General features: G+C 36.6%; 3 protein-coding genes across 3 annotated transcripts; all 3 read left to right on the top strand.

The window, feature by feature from the left end:
• The first annotated feature begins 481 nt into the window (after positions 1-481).
• On the top strand, positions 482-5,406 carry LOC140801191 (14-3-3-like protein D). Its single transcript, XM_073156193.1, has 7 exons — positions 482-823; positions 916-1,222; positions 1,310-1,397; positions 3,444-3,553; positions 3,634-3,782; positions 5,037-5,086; positions 5,211-5,406. Exons 1-7 carry the CDS (start codon positions 760-762, stop codon positions 5,211-5,213), a joined length of 771 nt encoding a protein of 256 aa, XP_073012294.1. The 5' UTR covers positions 482-759; the 3' UTR covers positions 5,214-5,406.
• A 3,836-nt stretch (positions 5,407-9,242) lies between these two features.
• Positions 9,243-15,267, top strand: LOC140794609 (E3 ubiquitin-protein ligase GW2-like). The gene is made up of 9 exons (XM_073146711.1): positions 9,243-9,530; positions 9,741-10,074; positions 10,271-10,322; positions 10,427-10,472; positions 10,553-10,634; positions 10,735-10,894; positions 10,986-11,088; positions 13,004-13,070; positions 14,483-15,267. The coding sequence occupies exons 2-9, from the start codon at positions 9,883-9,885 to the stop codon at positions 15,011-15,013; spliced, it is 1,233 nt and encodes a 410-aa protein (XP_073002812.1). The 5' UTR covers positions 9,243-9,530; positions 9,741-9,882; the 3' UTR covers positions 15,014-15,267.
• A 2,893-nt stretch (positions 15,268-18,160) lies between these two features.
• On the top strand, positions 18,161-21,242 carry LOC140781702 (uncharacterized). The gene is made up of 5 exons (XM_073127811.1): positions 18,161-18,774; positions 19,280-19,387; positions 19,977-20,051; positions 20,742-20,861; positions 20,998-21,242. The coding sequence occupies exons 1-5, from the start codon at positions 18,289-18,291 to the stop codon at positions 21,088-21,090; spliced, it is 882 nt and encodes a 293-aa protein (XP_072983912.1). The 5' UTR covers positions 18,161-18,288; the 3' UTR covers positions 21,091-21,242.
• The last annotated feature ends 177 nt before the right edge of the window (positions 21,243-21,419 follow it).

The raw sequence follows: 21,419 nt of genomic DNA, 5'->3' as shown, positions 1-21,419 counted from the left end.
ACTTGACATGTAATAAAATGGGACTTGGAATTTGACAATGTAAGCATATCATCCTATTATTATTATTTATTCTTTCTATTAGACAATAAGAAGACAAAGTTAAATGGACTGAAATCTTTTTGTGCTTAGGTGGACTTTATTATAGCCATTTCTCAGTAACAAGTATTTGTATGGTTGTAACAAGTCAAACTTTACCTACTGTGTATAATTAATTAAGCTAAACCCACTAGGTAAGTAATAAGTTATATAATTAATTATTTTCCAGAAAAAGAGAATTGACTATATCTCTTTCTCTTGCAAAGAACGGGTTCAGATCCAACGGTCCAAATTCCCGGCGACCACGTTCCTCTTAAATCCTACCGCTCTAGTCGTATCCGTTGAAAAATTTGGGAGCCGGCCAGAGCTTCAATCTGATTGTATGCAATCTAGATTGCAGTAAATTTCTACGCTTGAGAAATTTGGGAGCTTCAGTAATTCAGTTGGGATTTTAGTCGGTTTAAATTCTTCGCCTTATCTTTCTGATCGCGAAATACCCTAATCGTACAAGATTCCTGCAATCGGATTCGTAGCCGATCCTCTCAGTCCATAGCGTTCTCGCTCCTCGGTGAATCTTTTCTTCTCCTCTAACCTCTTCTCCTCTCACCATTCCCTCTCGAGCTTAGAACCCAAAGCTAGAGAGAGAGAGAGAGAGAGAGAGAGAGAGAGAGAGAGAGAGAGAGAGAGATAAAAGGAGGAGGGGGTGTTCCGATCCGATCTCTAATGGCGTCGCGCGAGGATCTCGTCTACACTGCCAAGCTCGCCGAGCAAGCCGAGCGCTACGATGGTAAACCTTCCTTCCCTCTCGGATCTCCGCTTCTGCGAACCCTAGGTTCCCCCTTCTTAGATTTAGGGTTTTATCTTTGCCTCTTTCTATAGAAATGGTGGAAGCAATGAAGAAGGTGGCGAACCTAGACATTGAACTCACTGTGGAGGAGAGGAACCTCCTCTCTGTTGGGTACAAAAACGTGATCGGATCCCGTAGGGCTTCGTGGCGGATCCTCTCCTCGATCGAGCAGAAGGAGGAGGCGAAGGGGAACGAGCAGCACGTGAGGAGGATTAAGGAGTACAGGGAGAAGGTGGAGTTGGAGCTCTCCAAGATCTGCGTCGATATCATGGTCGTGATTGATGAGCATCTTATCCCCTCGGCGTCAGCGGCCGAGTCCTCTGTATTCTACTACAAAATGTGAGCTAGAGCTAGATCCGACTTCGTTTGTGGTGGATCTTTTGGGGGTTTAAGGTGTTGAGTTGAGTATTCTGATTTTTGTTGCAGGAAAGGGGATTATTATCGCTATCTGGCCGAGTTCAAGACTGGGAGCGAGAGGAAGGAGGTTGCAGATAAGTCTCTTAAGGCGTATGAGGTATATTGTCTATAGCTATTTTCAAGATCCGTTTCTAGTTGAGTTGATCTGATCTTTCTGCAATTGGAGCTTCTTTGACTTCTTTGACTTTCTTTACTCAAATGCACAGTATCAATTTCTCAAATCTTGTTGATCTATATGGTACATAACTTTTGTCATTTTGAAATCAATGTTTCAGTTTGTGCAATATGTTCTACCTGGTAAGTATATTCCCTTGTCGTTTCATTGTTTCTCCTTTTACTGTATAAGCATGTCAAAGTGGGTTTAATGCTCTAACACCTTTCAAGGAATACCAATTGCAAGTTTATTTTGGCGTTTCAGTTTTCTTTTTTGTTGCATTTGATAATCTATTTGCAGGCTTCTTTAGAACAACATTAAATCCAGGCATGATTATGTAAGTGCTTGATTACTAGGAATGCATGCAAGTGTAGTAAAAGGTGCCTTAGGTTTTCACGGTGAACTATGCACAATAGTTTTAGCACTAAATCTCTTCACTATGCAAAGCTCCTCAATCTTCTTTCCAGAAGTAAATATTTTGCCATATTGGTACATGAAGAAATTCTTCTTTAGCATCTGTACCTGCTGTCAATTTGTTTATATTTTGACATTAATCTCTAAATGCTTTCCATCATAATCTAGGCCCATCTTGGAGGGGATAGATTTAACAACATATGGAGATTGAACTGCTAGGTCAAAAAAAAATCAAATAGTTCTTTTTCCTAGAGAGGTAATAGAAGGGTAAGAAGGGTTTTATAATTTCTATATGTCCATTTGATGTCATCCTTAATTTCAGGACGAGACAACCTATGAGAACCCATTTATCTAGTGCCTTTAGTACTAAAATGTTGTGGATCCATTTCCGATGCAAGGGGATATCCCTCCTTTTTGACCTGGCCATATGTTTTTTGGACATAACAGATATGACAGTTTCAACACCTAATAATGTCTCTTTACACAGATTACCTGATGCCTCTTGCTTGCCAAGGCAAATCATTGGACTTGATATAACAAGTTAATTCATCTTTGGCACTTAAATGTAAAGTGATTATAGAAGAAGCATTCAAACTAAATCCCAAGTACAATGGGTCTCACAAAAGCACTCATAAAATAGATGACCAAATTGGACTTACATACCTGCACTTTTGTTCTCTTCCATGCACTCTTGGATGTGATTATGATACCATTTACATAGTGGTAGTCCTCTTTGCCAAACACTACACTTAGATCCTTGATGGGATTTGAGATCCAGATACATGCCTATCTTTTTCACGAATTTGAGAACAGTTCTTATCAAGAGTGAGTTATTGCTCTGCATGTGAATTTTTATTTGTCATATTACAATACAGTTGGTTGTTGTAGAAATGGAGTACACAAATGCCACAGCGTATATTAAAATAGTTTATTAAAAGAGTATTGGTGGCTCTCTGGTTATGTATCACGTTGAACTACAATACCCTTATTTTTCTTCCATATTATCATCATGCTTAACCAGTGAAGGAAAAGTAAGGGTGTCAGGATACAGTGAGTTAATGGGTGATTTGTGAGATGGGTCAATAAAAGATCTGAAGTAACAAATAGCACTATATAATGGTGTTGATTTTCCTGGGTGACAGAAGAATCCTAAATGAATTGCTAGATGCTTAAGTTAGATTGCACAATTAGTAACTCATGGGACTATAGAAAGTGTAGTTTATCCTGAAATGTCCGATTTCTTTTGTAATACATCATAAATTGGTTTGCTCAGTTCCACTTATTATTGTAAAACCTGTCTGAGATAACTGTGGTGCTGTTGGCAATCCTTAACGAATCTAAACTAGTCTGTTTGTACCATATTTATTCTGTTTAATCTTCCAGTTATCTATTTCTTAGATGTCGGTTGTCAGTCACTTTCATTCCTTCCAGAAGTATGAAAATCTCGTATTTCTATTGATGCTTTTTTTTATTGGATGTAGAATATTGCTCGTTGATGCTTTAGATAATAGCTATTGCACCTTTAGAAAGTAATTTCTACAATTCTTCTTCTGAATGTGTCTAGCCTGCTGACAGGCTGCTTCCAGCACGGCGGAGACAGATCTTGCTCCCACACACCCAATTAGGTTGGGTTTGGCTTTAAATTTCTCCGTCTTCTTCTATGAGATCATGAATTCGCCTGAAAGGTACTGGTGATCTTCTAAATGCTTTTTAGCCTAATCTTACACCAGGATGACACTGATTTGACTAGTTGACTTTATATTAGGGCGTGCCACCTTGCAAAGAAAGCTTTTGATGAAGCTATTTCTGATCTTGATACCCTAAATGAAGAATCTTACAAAGATAGCACATTGATCATGCAACTTTTGAGGGATAATCTCACCTTGTGGACCTCCGACATCCCTGAGGATGGAGGTAATTACTTTTCTTACGTGGGATTGGTGGTTCATGCAGGTTCATATATTGTTGATTGGTGACACATTAATAGCTTTCTCATTTGTTATAGACTAATATTATTCTTTACATGTCTTTCAGGACATCTTTAGACATTTAAATTGTGCAGATTTTCTTTCCTGACTAATGATAGGCAAACAACATATATTAATTTGAATTTTAACTGTTCTATCCTTTTGATCTGAGGTTGAGTATAAATAATTTCTTCAGCTCTCTACTGCCTTAATTAACTCTGCACCTTCTAGGAAGAATTTTTCTGGAGGTTGTAGTTGTGCTCTTGATCCATTTATAACCCTGCTCATGTATCCTCCACTATTACCTTTTCTTTCTAAGCTACAAAGGTGCTCATTAGTGTATAAATAATTTGGGATAAGGGACCATTTTGCGTTCTCTGTTTCCTCATATAACTTATTATGTATATGGAGAATAAAAGCACAAAATGGACTTTAACTACAATTGGAAAAATGAAACAGTCCTTGATTTATGTATTGTTGGTTTGTCTACATGGTCATCTTCCCAATATATTTGATATTGGCATTCAATTGCTAGCTTGATTCTTTCCTCTCCTTTCAACTTTGGCTTCTCGATTGCTCAGATCATTTCGTTCTGAGAAGAAGAATTTTATTTTGTTTCCAGATGATGAGTACTGCTGAAAGCAAGAAAATATTTCAGTGATTCAATGATTTTGCACTTTTTGACTGCTAGATAAAGACTCTAGGTTCTTGTTATTGCACATTCCTTTGGGTTCATGGCCAAGCAGGTATTTTCATTTCAAAGAACTTATATCCAAATGCCATTCTTTATTGCGGTACAAAATTATCTACTGTCCAATGCTCTTTCTGGGAAATGTTGAGATATGTCTCAAAAGAATTCATGGGATGGATGTCCTTGTTTAGCTTTTGAGTGGCTGGATTGAAGTATCCTGAGATAGTTATTCATTATATATGTGCATTTTTCTTAGTATGCCTAAACAATGCCAATCTAATAAATACTTTCACGAATGGAACAATTCTTGTTCCTGCTGCTACCAGCAGAAAGTATTATAAAGATTTAACTTCATTTTTTCCTCTTTTTTGGGTATTTTCACTCAATACGGGTATCCATGTGGATCTTTACTTTAATCGTGAGTTCAATTGAAGGTACTTATGTGTCTAGGCTGAAGCTTCCAATATTTTAATTGTTAAACTGATGTCTTGTCCCTTTTTATCATTGCAGAAGATATTCGGGAGAGCGCAGGAAAGACTGTTGCAGGTGAAGATGCAGAGGTGACTTCCCATCCTTGGTTCTTCCAATTTCACGTTTTCTGTTAAATCTATCATATGCTTGTCTTGCCATCCCCTCGTATACAACTCTTCCTGATTTGTCCTTCTTTGTCTAACAAATCTGCAGTGATGCAAGGCAGCTTTGGTCCCTACATTTGAAGACTTGTGATGCTGCAAATATTCCTCTTGGATTTCTATCTTTCTGTTGCTACACTCATTTAGGCGTTAATGTTAATGCCTGCTAGCGGATTTCAGATCAAAATATTGGACTCAAGTACCATGTAGGGATTGGTTAATACATCATCTGCTGCATTTGCATCTGATCCCATTGCCTTGCCTTCTACTTATGGTCTGAGATGTGATATTTGTTGTGATAGCGTGGAGCTTTTGACAAGTGACTGTTAGTTGAGATGTTTGATCGCATTTCCCAGCCTTTTCCTTCTTTCCTTTCTGAGTCTCTGGTTTTTCTATTCTCATTTGGCCAATATTTTGTCTTGTTGGCTTTTCCTTTTCTTCAAAGAGAAATAATGGGTATTAATTCAGAAGGAAAATTGGACGGGTGCTTAATGGCCTCGAAGTGGCGTTGCAGATGAACTCTCCAATAATCATGCGTTACCAAGGGGTTTTGTTTTTATACTAAGTGGAAAATAATCTTGGGGTACATAACAATATGTAGGATTTCCTACTCGGACATGCGTGCACTATTTCCTTTTGCCTCCGTTGTGGGGATTTTTTTTTCTTTTTCTATTTTTGAGATGGAACATATCGTAGGAAATCTGAAACACATTTCGGTACAGTGAGGATATGCGGAATGAACACGACTTAAGAAATTATTCCAAAGTCCTACACGCCTTTAAATCAGTTTAGGTTAATACAGTGCTTGATTGAAGAGAAGGATTGAAATAATAGTTATTTAGGAAGATATATATATTTTTCATTAATATAAAATTCTAGATAGAAGAGGAGAATAGTGAGAAGAATGAATATTACTAAACTGATTTTAAAAATAAATTATTATTTAGATACTAAATCAGTATAATCTCCACTATATTAAATTAACTTTATGCTTATTCTAGTTCAAGTTTAAAAAATGAGCACATCTAACCAATTTAAAGGCTTATTCTACAATTCAAAGGACGCCTAGGCTAAAATACATTCTAATTCATCCTCAACCTTACTGTTAAGCAAATATGATTCCCTATATCTGTCCAACCAATCCAAAGGTAAGATTATTGAAGTAGAGGTATGACGAAAACTAACCATCTCAATGTGATTAAAGGAATTCAATACATTCTACTCGAGATTATCAACCATCGTCCCCCAATAAAAAAAAAAAGCCGATCTTTTTTTTTGTTCGTATGGCTCTCTAACCACTAATCCCGCTCCTCCCGCCAAAATACTCCTCGCAGCATTTGACCACCCTTAGCCATCCCGCCTCCGATCCCGAGATCCTGACGACGATGGCGCTCCCCTCCACCTTCCAAGAGAGGCTTCAACGAATGGAAGAGGCGAGAACCCGAAGGCTTTCCCTTCTCCTCTCTCTCTCTCTCTCTCTCTCTCTCTCTCTCTCTCTCTCTCTCTCTCTCTCTCGCGATCTAAACCTTCGATTTACTTACACCTTATTCCGCCTTTGCCTCCGCCTTAGGCCGAGAAGGATCTCCAGCCCAGGGAATCGCATCTCCTCTTCTCTACACTCTCAAATCTCCTCCGCGTGGAGCAGCGCTGCCTCCTCCTCGAGCGGCGGCACGGCGATCAAGCTCGGCTTCCATATCCTCGACAAGAAGTCGGAGATCGACGCTCTCGATGCCATCTACCATGCCGCTGCTCAAGAATTGAGGTGGGATATCTCACGCAATCTCCAAAATTGGTTTCTGAAGTAAGATTCCTCTCTCTCTCTCTCGACGATCTTAACTGTTTGGTTGCAATTAGTTTATCTACTCGAATAATATATAATATGCTGATAGATTAATGAAATGGATAGAATCTAGCCATACTGTTCATCTTTTGTGATCAATAAATACGAGCCTTTATAGTTACTTTAGAACCAACCCTCTTCTTGTCTGTGCGATTCTAGTCTACACCACTTGTTCGAATTTCTTGCAGCTCAAATCAACACTGAGATCGCTGGGGCGGAGGCAAGAAAGGCTTTAATCTTTTAGCTCACATTCCCTCATAGAATAATATTAATTCTAGAAAAAAGTAGTCTAAGTTTTTATAAAAAAGAAGCTGATATCAATATAAGTAATTACATTATTTAGCTGAACACGGTGTAATAATTATTTTTAATATAATATAAAATTAATATTAAAATTATAAAGAATAGTAAATTTGTATTAAAAATTAGTGACATTTTAAATTAAATAACGAAAATACTCTTAATTGAGTGTAGAATAGTAGTAATAATTAGATGTTGTCTAATTTAAGAATAAAATGATAATTTTGAATTATTATTAAATTATTTTTAAAAAATTATATAGAATAAGAGGAGAAAAAACATGAATTAATATGTCATACGAAGCTAAGTTGTTATTTAATTATTATAACATAATAATGAGGTTAGTTTCAAAAAAAAATTATTCGTATTCTACAAGTGAATTAGGCTTAACTCAAAATAAGTTCGGACTAGGCTGCCTTTCATCTCCTGAAAAATTTCTTCTCACAAAGAGTAAAATTGTGATATCATTTTCTCGTTGTCATTATTATTTTCTTCCGACCAATTTACTTTTTTTTCTCAGGATTACGTTTCAGTGGGCCCATTTGCACTTAAAAGATTCTTTAAGTATAGGGAATAATAAAATTAAGTTCTTAAAAATTGAGTACGCATGATTTACATAAAAGGTACTCGTAAAAGTCTAATCTCACTTATCATTAAAATTTAAAAATCGTTTTCTTTGCAAGTGCTTTCATTTTTGGTGAGATTTAAAATATATTAAATATTAGAATGTTCTTTTTTTACTTATTATTATTATTGGCTCAAGTCAGGTCAAGTCTGAATCTAGCTGATTTGAGGTTGAGAGCCGCCAGATTAAGGTCAGGCACGGCACGGCCCGCACTGAACGTTTAAACTAATTTTGGATCACATTTATTCTGGACCTCTCAAAGGCGAACTCTCCATCTCTCTCAATAGGGAACCCAATATTTCCAAGTACCAATTAAAGTCTTAGGTTTACTTCACAATCTCAAGTAGATATTTATGTAGAAGAAGATATGTCAACATGAGCCATGTCAATCCTCATCATCAACAAAACACAACCAGCGAAGCCATGCCATGCCATGCCATGCCATGCCAAGTAAGGGAGAAATAGCGATATCCTGATTTGCCACTTTGGATTCTGGGAGGAGGAAGTATACTTCTATACGCAAGCAAAGTCCACTCCTTCCCGAGACGATATAGATTACTATATTAATTTAATTCCAGTGGCTATCTCGGGAACTATATTTACCAACGGCCAGGATCGAAGAATGACGTCATAATTACATTATTACCGTATTTACGATATATTGTTGAGAGTACCATGGCCCCATATAGCACACGTGATTGGGTTGTCACGTCTAATGGAACAGCCCCCTCCACAAAAAAAAAAAACAAAAAAAATTTCTAATTTCCTCTTTTCTAATGAGTAGAGAGTATAAGTCCAAGGAATAAGTAGTATAAAACTTATCAACGTTTTTAATCAGAGTTATTTTTAGAGAAGCCCTTGACGGACGCAAGGAATCAAACAAGTAACAACAGAGATAAAGATGGAGAGGTGAAAGACAAAAGCGTGACACCACCGGCACTAATTAAAAGCATGCAGCTGCATCTATTGAGACAACTTTGTTAGGCTAACCGTTTACTGCCCATCAACTACCCAAGCATTCGTGCTGCACTTACTTAAATAATATTATTTTTATTTAAATAAATATATACTTTATGGAATAAATATGATCATATTTTTTAAAATTTTAAATGCACATATATAATTAACTTTGGATGAAGAACTAAATAGATATAATTTGGTTAAGAAATATAGGATAAGGAAGGGTAAAATAATTTTGGTCCAAGTTATGGAGAATAAAATATATTTAACAAGTGAAAAATATCTGCCTATTGAACATTTTCCAAATGGAAAACATGAGATGAATTATTAGCTCAAAAATTGAAATTTGGCACCGATTTTTGGGTAGTTGATGGAATGTTCATAGCCATCATCATCTAACTCTGTTATATCCGCATTTTTCCATGAAGAGCGAGAAAGAGGGGGAGAGCTCGGGGTGGGTGCAGCGTGGTATCTCTCCTCACCCTGTTCTGATACCAGAGATAGTTCTTTATTAAGTCTCTCTCTCTCTCTCCCTCTCTCTCTCTCTCAAATTTTCTTCGTCTCGTCTTCTCCAATCATTCTTCGATCTTTCTCGTGCTTCCCAGGTCGTACGAAACGATCCTCCGTCCGGCCTGAGCAACTCCGAGGTACACTCGTTTTCCTCTATCCTATCCTCTTCTCTGTCTCTCTCTCTCTCTCGAGATCAGAGGTACATAATAGAGAATAGAAGCAAGAGGAGAGAGGGGGAGAGAGCTTAGGGTTGCTTCTATCTCGATTTTGCCGCCTCTTGATTTCGATGGCGGAGGAAACGATTCGGGCATGTTGATGTGGCTGCGATTTCCACCTCCTTGTTGCAGATTTGGAAGCTAGAGGGCGAGGGGAGATGATCTGGATGAGGAATTAGATCGGTTCTAGGTGTGGAGATGAATTTTGGAGGATTTGAGGAGTGAGGGAGAAGAAAGGGAGGCCCTTTCTGGTTGGATTTGAAAGTAAGTATTGATGGGGAATAAGATAGGTAGGAGGAGACAGGTGGTGGATGAGAAGTATACGAGGCCGCAGGGCTTGTATCAGCACCGCGACATTGATCACAAGAAGCTGAGAAAGCTCATTCTTGACTCCAAGCTGGCTCCTTGCTACCTGGGAGAGGAGGATTCTGCGCTGGATCTCGAGGAGTGCCCTATCTGCTTTCTGGTATGGGCCCTCTTTTCCATTAACTGATACTGTTGCCTTCAGCTTGCGATTTCTAAATTGTGAATTGTTATACCTTATGGAAGTAGGATTGATGTGCTTTTGACTGAGTTTTCCAATCATTAAGACAGTAAATTTATACTTTAATTTAAATTTTCTACGTGGTGCTGATATGTAGTGTTGTTTCTGATGTCTCTAGCATTACCCCAGTCTTAATCGGTCGAAATGTTGCATGAAAGGCATTTGCACTGGTAAATTACTCTAATCTAATATTTTTTATGTGAAAAAAGATTGCCTTTATGAGGTTGATTTGGCTAATTTGCCTTCGCTTACTTAAATTGGATGCCTCTTGCAGAGTGTTTTCTTCAGATGAAACCACCTCATTCAACTCGCCCTACACAGTATCCTTTCTTTTCTCGTTGTTCTTAATTTTTGTTATCAGAGATTGGATGATGAAAAAGAATGCTACTTAACTTGGAAGGTGCCCCTTCTGTAAAACTTCGAACTATGCTGTGGAATATCGCGGTGTGAAAACAAAAGAGGAAAAGGGCAAGGAACAAGTAGTAAGTTTCGTGCGATTGTTGTTGTCTCTTGGGACCATAGTGCTGTTTAATTTGGGGAATGGTGCTTCATATTTAGTTAGAGTTTCCTATTTATGTACAGGAGGAACAGAGGGTTATAGAAGCACAAATACGGATGCGGCAGCAAGAGCTTCAAGATGAAGTGGAAAGAGTGAAGAAGAGAGAACTTATAAGTTCATCAAGCAGAAAATTGATGCCTGCAGAGGTGGAACATCGTGATATATGTAGTACCTCGCATTCAGGTTCTTGTTGCTTCTTGCTTGACTTATGTATTTCTAGAGTTGACTCTTTTACTGATTTTCAGTTGGCTGATTTTGTATATTTATTTGACAGCACCATCATTTAGATGCACAGCCGTAGGGAATGAGTTTGTTTCATCTCAACCACCATTCTCTGCGCCAGCAAGTTCACGGCCTTCATACACAACGCAGAGTCGGTGCGTGCCTGTGTGCTGATCAATTTGTGCAGTTTCATCTTTTGTCATTTATATTCTGTTCCAATGTTAGTAAACCCATATGTGATCATGACAACAATTACCTTGTAGTAAGGATTGTTCTCTTGATATGACATTCTTTTGTTCTTGTAGGTATATTCAGTTACTTTCACACTATTCTGTTATGCAAGAATAATGATTTTGTTGATGAAAGTATGAAACTATATCTATGCAAGTCCATTCACTTGATTTCTACTTTTCTCCTTTTTTTCCTGAGATATGACAATTATATCAATCAAAACATAGTCCTTCCCTCTTGGCTTAGAATTCTTCTTATCTAGACATCTGAGGAGTTATCTTTGGTTTGATTGCAACTTGACTTGAAGGCCTATATTTTGCTTGTACTTGCTCCATGTGTAGTCAAATAATAACTAGTCAAAAGGTTAAGAACAAAAGATTTCCAATATCAGAAGTTTACATTTCATTTTCAATTAATATCCTCTTCTTTATAAAAATTTGTAACTCTTACCAGCCAAATAGAAACTCTTCTCTCTAAGTTTCAAGATAATACAGAGAAGAAGAAAATTTTCTAATACATACTCAGCTGCCTGATATCCTTGGTTTCCATCTTGTTGATGTTTGTTAGATATTTTACTAAATACCTCTTTGGGCCTGCGCAACAGGCTCTTTTGCTTGCAGGATTGTTAGGCCTTCAATTTCACCTCATGCTAAACTGGTTTCTTTCGAGATATCAGTTTTGAAGCATTTTTCAACAGGAGTTCCTGCTGGATACATCATAGATTATGATTTTCCGAGGATGTTAATTTGTATAAAGATTTCTCAATATTCTATTGCAATATATCTATTACATCAGGTTCATATATAGATGTACCTAAATATTTATATGAAAAAATTGCATCTTAGTAGTCCAGTTTTCACAATTTTCAAGGTAGGAACGCATGTCGACTGTTGATACTAGTAGCCATATCCAGCAGCACTTTGTGGCTTGTGGCCTTAGTCATAGTTTTTCTTCTTTGAGTTAATGCAAAATTGTCATTCTTCTTGTCCAGCCATGTGCTGTACTCTAGTGATCTCATATTGCTGGGAAAAGGTTTTAGGTGCTTCTACTCTACAAAGTCTTTAGGTGCTTCTAGTCTACAGTTCTGCCCATAGTTGGCATAGGTGCTTTCTGTTCATTACTGTACACGTTCTTTACATGGTTGGAGGGCTTTGCAGTGGGAAATTCTGTTTCGAATCTAAGCACTTCATACTCATTTTCGCAACTGATTAGATCATACTTTCATTTAGCTGTTATAACATATTTATAATATTTTGTACTGAGAGTATAATGACATTACTGCAAGTAACACAATTTTGTAATGTAATTGTTAGTAGTATGATCAACTCTCTTACAAGATGACAAAACTAAAATCAAAAGGCCTCACTCTCTGTTTTTTCTTTCCCTGATCTATGCCTACAATGAAAAACAATATGCATTCCAATGTCATAATGATCAGTTCATGACAAGGCCTGCTTGCTTCTATGCTTTTCTGGTTACTCTTTACTCTTTGCAACTTAACCCCCATGTTTCCTTTACCTTTTGGATTTTGATAGAATCGGCCTTTTTGACTTTTCAAAATAAATAAGAGGGGCCTTTTGGATTTTGATAGAATCTTCAGTACCTAATATGTATTTGCCCCTGCACTCTTTTAACTTTCTGCTCAATATATGCTGTTGCATTGTTCTGTACTTCTATACCTTATTCACCAGTTCACAACTTCAGTAATGTTAGGAAGTTTTGCATGCATTACATCTTTCCTATCTTCTAATAGCTGCATATCCAATATCTATTGATACTATCAACATGTTGTGAACTAACTGGAATTGAATTTTCATCTCGATATTTTATTGAATGCAGGGATGGGAATTTTGACCTGGATCTGGAGGATATAATGGTTATGGAAGCAATCTGGCTCTCTATACAGGTGATTTGAAGACAATCTGACCTAGTTTTTGAAGTTCTTTTGAGAAGATTTGGTGCTTTTCTTTAGTTTAATGAGGAATTATTGATCGTTGTGTTCTTCTAACCGAACAGATAGCCTGGATACTGTAAATAATATAGGTAGCTATAAATTATTTAGTACTGATGAATCATCACTTATTGATTACATATTGATCATGCTTTTGGCAACTTGGGTCTGATCTTTATTTATAGGCCCATTGCTGACATGCTTCCTTATCCCTTTTCCATGGATAGGGAAGCATGTCCTTCCATTGAAAGAAACTAATTGTTTGTTGCTGTTTTTAGGGCAACAAACATTTTGTTACCTTAAAGAATGAATGAATGAAACTGAAGTATGTGATGTAGCTGATTGAGAACTTAAAGCTTGATTGACACAACTGATTGCGAAGTTTACAATGTAAAGCAGCTTTCATGATGTGGTCGCTGCATTTTTCATCTATGTTTTATTATCTCAAAGTTAAATATCTGATTTGTCGAGTTTACTATATATTGAAATTTTCTTGCCTGCTGTTCTTTCTCTTTTCAGTATCTCTGCAAGTCCTTTGTTGGTAAGAGGTGGTACTTCATTGGGAAATTGCAAACAGTGCATCTTAGTGACAAGCCTAGTCCTGCTATTTTGGCCCAGTTTCAGGAATTTCCATTACTTGATGTTGACTATCTAGGACAACTTCAATTTCACTGCTGCTCTTCCAAATCCTTGTAGCAAACTCTATCCATCTTATATACCTCCCCTTTCTTTTTAAGGGAGTATTTGGGTGAGTTTTGGTACTATTGTACAGTGTGTAATATTTTGGGGGAGAGTGGTTGAATAGTAGGTTAATCCACTTTCCTACCTGTCTCACTCTGCTAAAGTTATTTGATCTCCCAGGCTGTGAGAAGCTCTTTTCTTCCAATTTTCTCTTTTCTCATTGTCTCTCTATTCCCCCCTTTCCACTTTCCATTTTGTAAATAATTATATTTCAGAAGTACCAAAAAAGAAAGAAAAAAGTTACTGGGGAAATCTCCTTTTTTGCAACCAAGCACTTCTTAAGCCAAATCTATTCAGATTAATGAATCCTTTTACCATGAGTTCTCCAATGTACTTGTTTTTTTTGTCAGTCATCACCTTATAATTCATTTTAGACTTCCACCATACTCATACTAGTATTTGTCATATGATTGACTGATACAGCTGTGCCATAAATCTGGTGTTACCTCCAATATAAATTGTGAAATGCATTTTTGTTTGATTAACTTCTTGCTTCAAATGCCACTGAGAAAGGTGGACAATAATATATTGGAAATAGAAATAATCCTGAATCTATATATAGAAATAGTTCATCATATTTTCCTCCAGATTATTAATGTCATTGTTTTGAAAATATCTCTGAACAGGAACAAGGAACTCTGGGAAATCCAGGTTGTCTTGGCAGTATGTTGCCCGAGCCGTCCAGCTCAGAACACTACGACTCCAACGTAGAAGTATCTCCTTCTAGTGGGTTTGCTTGTGCAGTTGCAGCTCTAGCTGAACACCAGCACATGAATGGGGAATCTCCTGCTATGGCTGGTGGTAGTACTTCAACATACGATATACTCCAAAGATCAGATAACTTACCATCTGGAGATCTGAGCTTGATAGAGAATAATTCTCAAGGGAGCTGGACTAACAGTAGAAGGCGAATGATAAGAGAGGGTGGTGAGTGTTCAAGTGACCAGTGGTCAGAGGTGGCAGAGGCTGGTACCAGTTATGCCAGCTCTGATGTCATGGTAGATCTAGGGGCTTCATCAGCTTTGGTCCCAAGTGTTACCATGGCTCCAGGCCACCTTCTTCCAGAGAGCTTTGAAGAACAGATGATGCTAGCCATGGCTGTTTCTCTAGCAGAGGCTCGAGCCAGGACAGGTGCTCCAGGGTTAACGTGGATGTAGCGATTGATTGTTTGGCTGTAGGATTTTGCACACCTTTAGTCCCCTTATTTTTCTCTTTTTCTTTCCTTTTCTCATTGTTTTACTTTGTGTCTTGTTCCTATAGCTCGTTCTTTCATTGTTGCTTAGTTTTTTCATATACAAATGTAAAAAAAGGGAGGGGAAAAATGAGGGAAAGAATGTAGATGTAACATTTGGATGGATGAACAGGCTAGTATAGTTCAGATGGTAATAGAATGTGCAATAATTTCTAGTCTTGCTTTGGGGTGCTTACTTGAGGCAGAATGCAAGAGGATAACTCCAATATAAGTGGTTTATTTGTCAAAAGTTTTTGCATATTCCAGATTGCACTTATATTTCCCCTGTTGGCTCTAAATAGAATTGAAATAGGGCTGCAAGTGTAGGCAGATGTTGTAAAGTGGACTTGTTGAAATGCTATATCTTTTACACTAAACATATTCAAGTAACTTTTGTTCTGCAGAAGTATAATTCGATACCAGCAAAGAACGACATTGAGGGGGGCATTACACCAAGAAAGCCCCGGGTCTAACTTCATCTCCGTCCTTTTAACAGAGACGGGAGGGCTTTCCTCCCTCTCGGAAAAGGGTTTTCCTCCCTTCTCTCTTTCTCCTTCTCATCTTCTATCTATTCTCCTTGTTGTCGCCGTAGCCTTCTCTTTTCATCCCTTCTTGTCGCTGCGTCTTGTCATGTGCCTGATCAATTCGTCGGCTCCTTGATCCTAAGGACCTTCAGCCTTTTCATCCTCGGCCTCCATCGCCACCTTGCGAGCTTTCATAGCCCTGTTGCCACTATCGTCTTCTTGGTTCCAATAGTTGTACCCATGCTATGCTATTTGCGGTCAACGCACTTATCGTGCTTTTTGTTTCAATCACATAGCCTCCCTTACACAACTTTATTGTACTCCCCACCTCAATTGAGTCGCTATCGTTGGTCCTTCTCTTTCCTTGCTAGGGCCAACAAGGGATGAAGGCGATGACGGCTTTTTGGTGGTTGTTGGACTATTTTGGTTTATTATTTTATTTTCATTCTGAAAAAACTAAAACTTACAAGAATACATAGATATACTATGATACCTATTAAAATATATATATATAAGAATGCCCTAGGAGATAGTGATCTATCGATAATAAAATATGAAAAATAAAACATAAAAAAAATAATCGCAAACACAACTTTTTACGTGAAAAATCTCAAACTAGATTTAAAAAATCACGAATCTAAATTCAGATCGAAATCGATCACTAAAATATGTAACAATTAACAAGAATCTTACAAATCATCCACCAATTCTCATAACTCAATTTGTATCAATCTTGCTCACTAGACCTCGTAATGTACTACTTTCAGTGATAAGTTTTTAAACCTTAGTGAACTTCGAGGTTGATCATTCCGTTTTAGTGACCCTCGAGATGTAGTTCTTCCAGATCTGATGTAGATGCATAGAATTGTGAACACGTTTCATTTAAAACAAAAAAGTGATATTTAATGGTCTCTAAAAGATATCTCAATACTGATCGACGAAGATGATCTCTAATTTAATTCTTGACGGTCCTCTCCTAGGGTTAAATTAACACTCTTTATATATTTTTTAGAAATAAGATAAATATCTTCTAATGATAAAAATAAATATTTTTAGAGATAAAATAAATATCTTTTCAAAGATTCTTTATAGATTCTCTTAGAGATAAAGCCAAATCTAAGTCACATCAAACCTTACATAACTCTAGAAATTGCAAATTATATTGGTGCATTCGAATGCGGGTCGAGTATATTCGTACACGGTGATTTGAAGTGTGAACACACTATGAACGGCTAAATATGAACCTCTATATATGTAAATATTACTTCTATATGTGTGAATACATGTATGTTGTATTCGAGCAGCCAAAATAAGTTTTCTATATGTGCAAATGTGGTGCGAATGACTGCATGCATTCGAACGGGCCCAAAATGCATTCGAACGCCATGTTTAAACGACAGACTAAATAATTGAATATAGAGTGCATGTTCCATTGCATTTAGGTAAAAATCTATACTTTGTCAACTATTAGGACACTGTTTAAGTACTTCAATAATGATTCTAAAATCGTCTCAAATATTTTGACTTCAAAATTAATCTTTCATCTTAAATATCTTATAACCTATGCATATGCTCAAAATTTAGACACATTACATAAATAAAAATTATAATTTAAAATATAATTTATCAATTATATTAAAACAAATAAAACCTAACACATTCTCTCAGTATCTATAGGCATGGTCCATGATGATGATTGTGGGGAAGTTACAATTAGCTGGCTAGTAATGTTTATGCTTCTAATGCGACCACATTTAGATTCTATTTGCCCTTAAAGATCGATGCTTATTTTACCTGACAGCAGCAGAGCTTCCCCGCTTGTGTATTATGCTGGTAAAATCTGATTAGATTTAATAGAATTACTGACTTACGGGCTTTCCATAAAATAAAATAAGCAATATTTAACTATTGAATCTCCAAGAGAAAATATTTTAGAAATCTAATGAGAAGTGAAACCTTGTACCCTACATTAAAGAACTTACTTAAGAAGTTACTTTTATTGAAACTCATACAATTAATTCTTCCTCTAATAAAATTTACCTCTGACAAAGTTCTCCAACGGTGTATTAAATTTTCATAAAGAACATATCTGGCATGTTCTTCTTTTTTTTAATTTTTATTTTTTAAAAGTAACGTACCTTGCCATGTGGTCATAAAGAAACAGGAACGAGCAGATCTTCCTGCAGCCATGATTGTAGGAGTAATCTACTGTTAAATACTTGGGAGTCCTTTGTTGGCTGGCATAAGATTCACAGCCAACGATGGACTGCCACGTACTTCTTCCTTTAGCTATGGCTGCATACAATTAACTAAAGGTTACATTTTTAAAGTATACCTTGCTTGAGCCATCCGTAAGATGGAAAAAAGAAACAAAAGAAAAAACTGTGAAGAATAAAGAAGGAAAAAAAGAAAAGGATCGGCACGAACCCTTTTGTTTGCTGCAAAACCATCCCAGCTAAAATTAAAATTAAAACTAAAACTAAAAATTAATTGGTAGAGTAGCCAACCAGAGTGTGCCAAACTGCATCAAATTCCCGCATCCGTGTCGGTAGACGATCGACTGCCTTCCTCCCTGGCAGACTCCAATCACTCCTATAAGAAGACCACGACGGCCCAACCACACACACCACCAAGAAACCCAGAGCAAATTTTGAAAAAGAATACTACAGACATAGCAATGGAAGCCAGTCTCTTCCTCCGGTCGGCCCACTTCACCACGTGGAGACCGGAGGGCCTCCTCGCTCCAAACCGCCATGTGGCCGTCGTCCCCAACGGCCGCGCCATCGAGATGGGCCCGCGCCACCTCGTGCGTGCGCTTGCCCAGGCACGGCAGCTAACATTCGGCGGCGGAGGGTGGCGTAGGATGGACACGTGGCGGCGGCAGTTGTCGTCACAGGCGGCAAATGGTGGGGACAAGCCGCCGTCGGAACTGGCAGCAAATGGTGGGGACAAGCCGCCGTCGGAACTGGCAGCAAATGGTGGGGACAAGCCGCCGTCGGAACTGGCAGCAAATGGTGGGGACATGCCGCCGACCTCCAATGCGATGTTGAACGCCATGCTTGGTGTGCTGTTGGGATTAATTCAGAAAGAGTATTTAAATAACAAAGATCATATCATCAATGAGATTCGTACAAATGCGGAAAAGATCGTAAAGCTTAAAGAGGTCCCTCTCTCTCTCTCTAAAACATGCGGTGTATTAGGAAATATTACGTGCATTTTGTATTTAGATATCCGAAAAGCATAGTTTGGTTGGTTGTATAGTATAGAGTTTTTTCCTCCTTAAATACTACTTTCGTATATAATTTAGCGATTAAGAACGTAGAGCGAGTCATATAGTTCTCATGCGGGGCTTAATTAATTATGTTTTTAAGCAGATCCCAGATCATATTAGTAAGCTAGTGATATATATATATTTCTTAACTGCAACATTTTTAAATACAACAAACCAAGACAATGGTTTTTAATTTTAGGGTAAGTATTTGCATCTAAAAAAGCAACATGTCTAACTACAACAAAGCAAACTTGTACACATTTTGCTCTTACTTTTTCTTTGAATTAGAACAAGTGCTACAGGTTAATCCACTTTCTTATGGCATTCATGTTCGTGATTTTTTTTTGCTTAAAAAGTTACACTCGCATACATAAAATTGAATCTTCTTTAATTTCAGGGTGACAAAATATATCCGCCATTGCTCGAGATGCAAAATAATCCAGGACAGTTCTTCTCTAGCTTACTAAACCCCAAGGAATTACCAACCTACAATGATATCTATGAGGTAATTTTTTTTGCATTTTCTTCATATGCCAAATATCGCAACTGAAATACCTTCCTTTTTTTTTTTAAGGTTTTCTGCATGTACATTCTTCTAAAAAACCTTTTCTTAAATATTCAATTCATTTAACGGCAAAAAGAGAGAGATTAAAGTAGCATAGTTTTTTTTTCTCCATACTTTCCTCTTATGATTATCAACCAGTAACTTTGAACAGTATCTATGCATATATATATATATATATATAATCAAACTATAACATTTTTAAATACAACAAACCAAGATACTGATTTTCAACTTTTGCATCTAAAAAGGGAATATATTTAAAGGCAACAAAGCAAACTTAGGAGCTTTTACAATTTAACTGTCTTAAATTTTTTAATTTAGTATAAAAAAATTGAGGGCAATTATTTTTTTATAGTTGATACATATTTTTGTTATAATTGAGAGCACATCATTTACATATGCGATACATAAATGAAAAAAAAAACCAATTGTGATTAAGTTACAAAAACCCTGGCATACTTTTTTCTTTGATATAGAACTAAAGGTCTACATGAAAGAAGGTCTATAAAGTTGATGTTCTTACTTGCAGGTATGGCTCTACATGAAAGAAGGTGAAATGAAAAACATGTTGGGTTTATTCGTAGCCCAACAACTGATCTGTGAGGTAACCTTGTTGCATTTTGTTCTTATGCCACTCTAATATTGCAAACAAAATACCTTACTTTCTGCATGTACGTACTTGTAAAATCTTTTTTCTTAAAATTCAATTCATTTAACTGTAGAAAGATAGCAAAAGTACCATCGTTCTTTTTTGCATACTTTCCTTTTATCAACGAGTATATACAAAATATATATATATATATATATATATATATTTAACCCACACGTGATTAGACTTAAATTTATTTTATTATCATATAGTTTCATAGATAATTGGATAAATATCTAAAATAATATCAATCAAATTTATATGAATTTATCAATCAAATTCATAGATAATATTTATCATCTGATCCATATTATATTTAATGTTTTAGAAAGTTTATCCAATTATTTGTAATTTTTGTATTCTTTAATAAGTTTTTAATTTATTGATTGATCAAATTTGATTGAAAAAATAATAATTTTAGTTTAAATATAATTATAAAGGAGTAAAATGACAAAAATAAAACTATAGGAGGGTAAATTGAATTTATGCCTAATCATATTGGAGCCTCTAAAAAGAAATTTGGGGAGGTATACATGCAAATAGTTGCAAATACGAAATTTGGGAAGGTATACGTAAAAATAGGGAAATTTTGAGGTGGTAAAAATCCAGGTATAAAAAATTCTTCACGATCAATATATTTGACAGAAAGACTACCCAAAAGCCATGACTGTGTACGAAAGTTTAGATGTCACAGCGCCGTCGTCGGCTGATCATAGGGACGAAAGGCCATCCCTTCTCGTTGACGAAAGGCCATCCCTTCTCCTGGTGAGTTTATTGCATGCACTCCTTCCTTCATTGATCTACGATCAATGCCACACTTTAAATTTAAATCTCCTTCAACGTTAAGTACGTACCCCATGCATAAATTAATCTCTCTTTTGGTGCTTCATGATCCTTTCAGCTCATTATATGCGCCTCAGTGCGCTTGGATCTCCGTCACCCTTGGGAAGAAATTTTTAAGTATAAGAAGAGAGATATACCAATTGAGGGATAGTATTCGAATTCACGCTGCTGGTATTTTCATAAAGGTTCTGATGTATCGCTTTGGATTTGTGGTTCTTCTACTACTATATTATCTGATGACTTGATCGTGTTTTGAAATCCATCGTATATGTAATAAATTTAAGACTACGTCCATTTAACCAATTGAATCACCTGCAGGTATATCCTTTGTTTCTATGTGTAGCTTTCTAAATTTCACACTTAACTGTATTTTTTATATTTATAAGTTGAAGTAATTTGGCTGATTTTATCTTTTTACCATTTGACTTGATGAAATTTTAACATTCGATTAGGTTTGAGAGGGTATCCACACAAAAAGAA

Source organism: Typha latifolia, chromosome 1, assembly GCF_019914945.1.
Source record: "Typha latifolia isolate L0001 chromosome 1, TyphaL0001v2, whole genome shotgun sequence".
Classification (NCBI taxonomy): Eukaryota; Viridiplantae; Streptophyta; class Magnoliopsida; order Poales; family Typhaceae; genus Typha; species Typha latifolia.
The sequence above is the reverse complement of the archived record's forward strand: the minus strand, read 5'-3'. Positions and strand labels throughout refer to the sequence as shown.

Bases quoted from the DNA above. Each gene is read 5' to 3' on its own strand.
- LOC140801191 (XM_073156193.1), top strand. From the start codon at position 760: ATGGCGTCGCGCGAGGATCTCGTCTACACTGCCAAGCTCGCCGAGCAA. The intron at 1,398-3,443 runs GTATATTGTCTA...GCCTGCTGACAG, and splicing joins AGTCTCTTAAGGCGTATGAG to GCTGCTTCCAGCACGGCGGA. The intron at 3,554-3,633 runs GTACTGGTGATC...ACTTTATATTAG, and splicing joins ATCATGAATTCGCCTGAAAG to GGCGTGCCACCTTGCAAAGA.
- LOC140794609 (XM_073146711.1), top strand. From the start codon at position 9,883: ATGGGGAATAAGATAGGTAGGAGGAGACAGGTGGTGGATGAGAAGTAT. The intron at 10,635-10,734 runs GTAAGTTTCGTG...ATTTATGTACAG, and splicing joins AAAAGGGCAAGGAACAAGTA to GAGGAACAGAGGGTTATAGA. The intron at 11,089-13,003 runs GTGCGTGCCTGT...TATTGAATGCAG, and splicing joins TCATACACAACGCAGAGTCG to GGATGGGAATTTTGACCTGG.
- LOC140781702 (XM_073127811.1), top strand. From the start codon at position 18,289: ATGGAAGCCAGTCTCTTCCTCCGGTCGGCCCACTTCACCACGTGGAGA. The intron at 19,388-19,976 runs GTAATTTTTTTT...TCTTACTTGCAG, and splicing joins CCTACAATGATATCTATGAG to GTATGGCTCTACATGAAAGA. The intron at 20,862-20,997 runs GTGAGTTTATTG...TGATCCTTTCAG, and splicing joins AAAGGCCATCCCTTCTCCTG to CTCATTATATGCGCCTCAGT.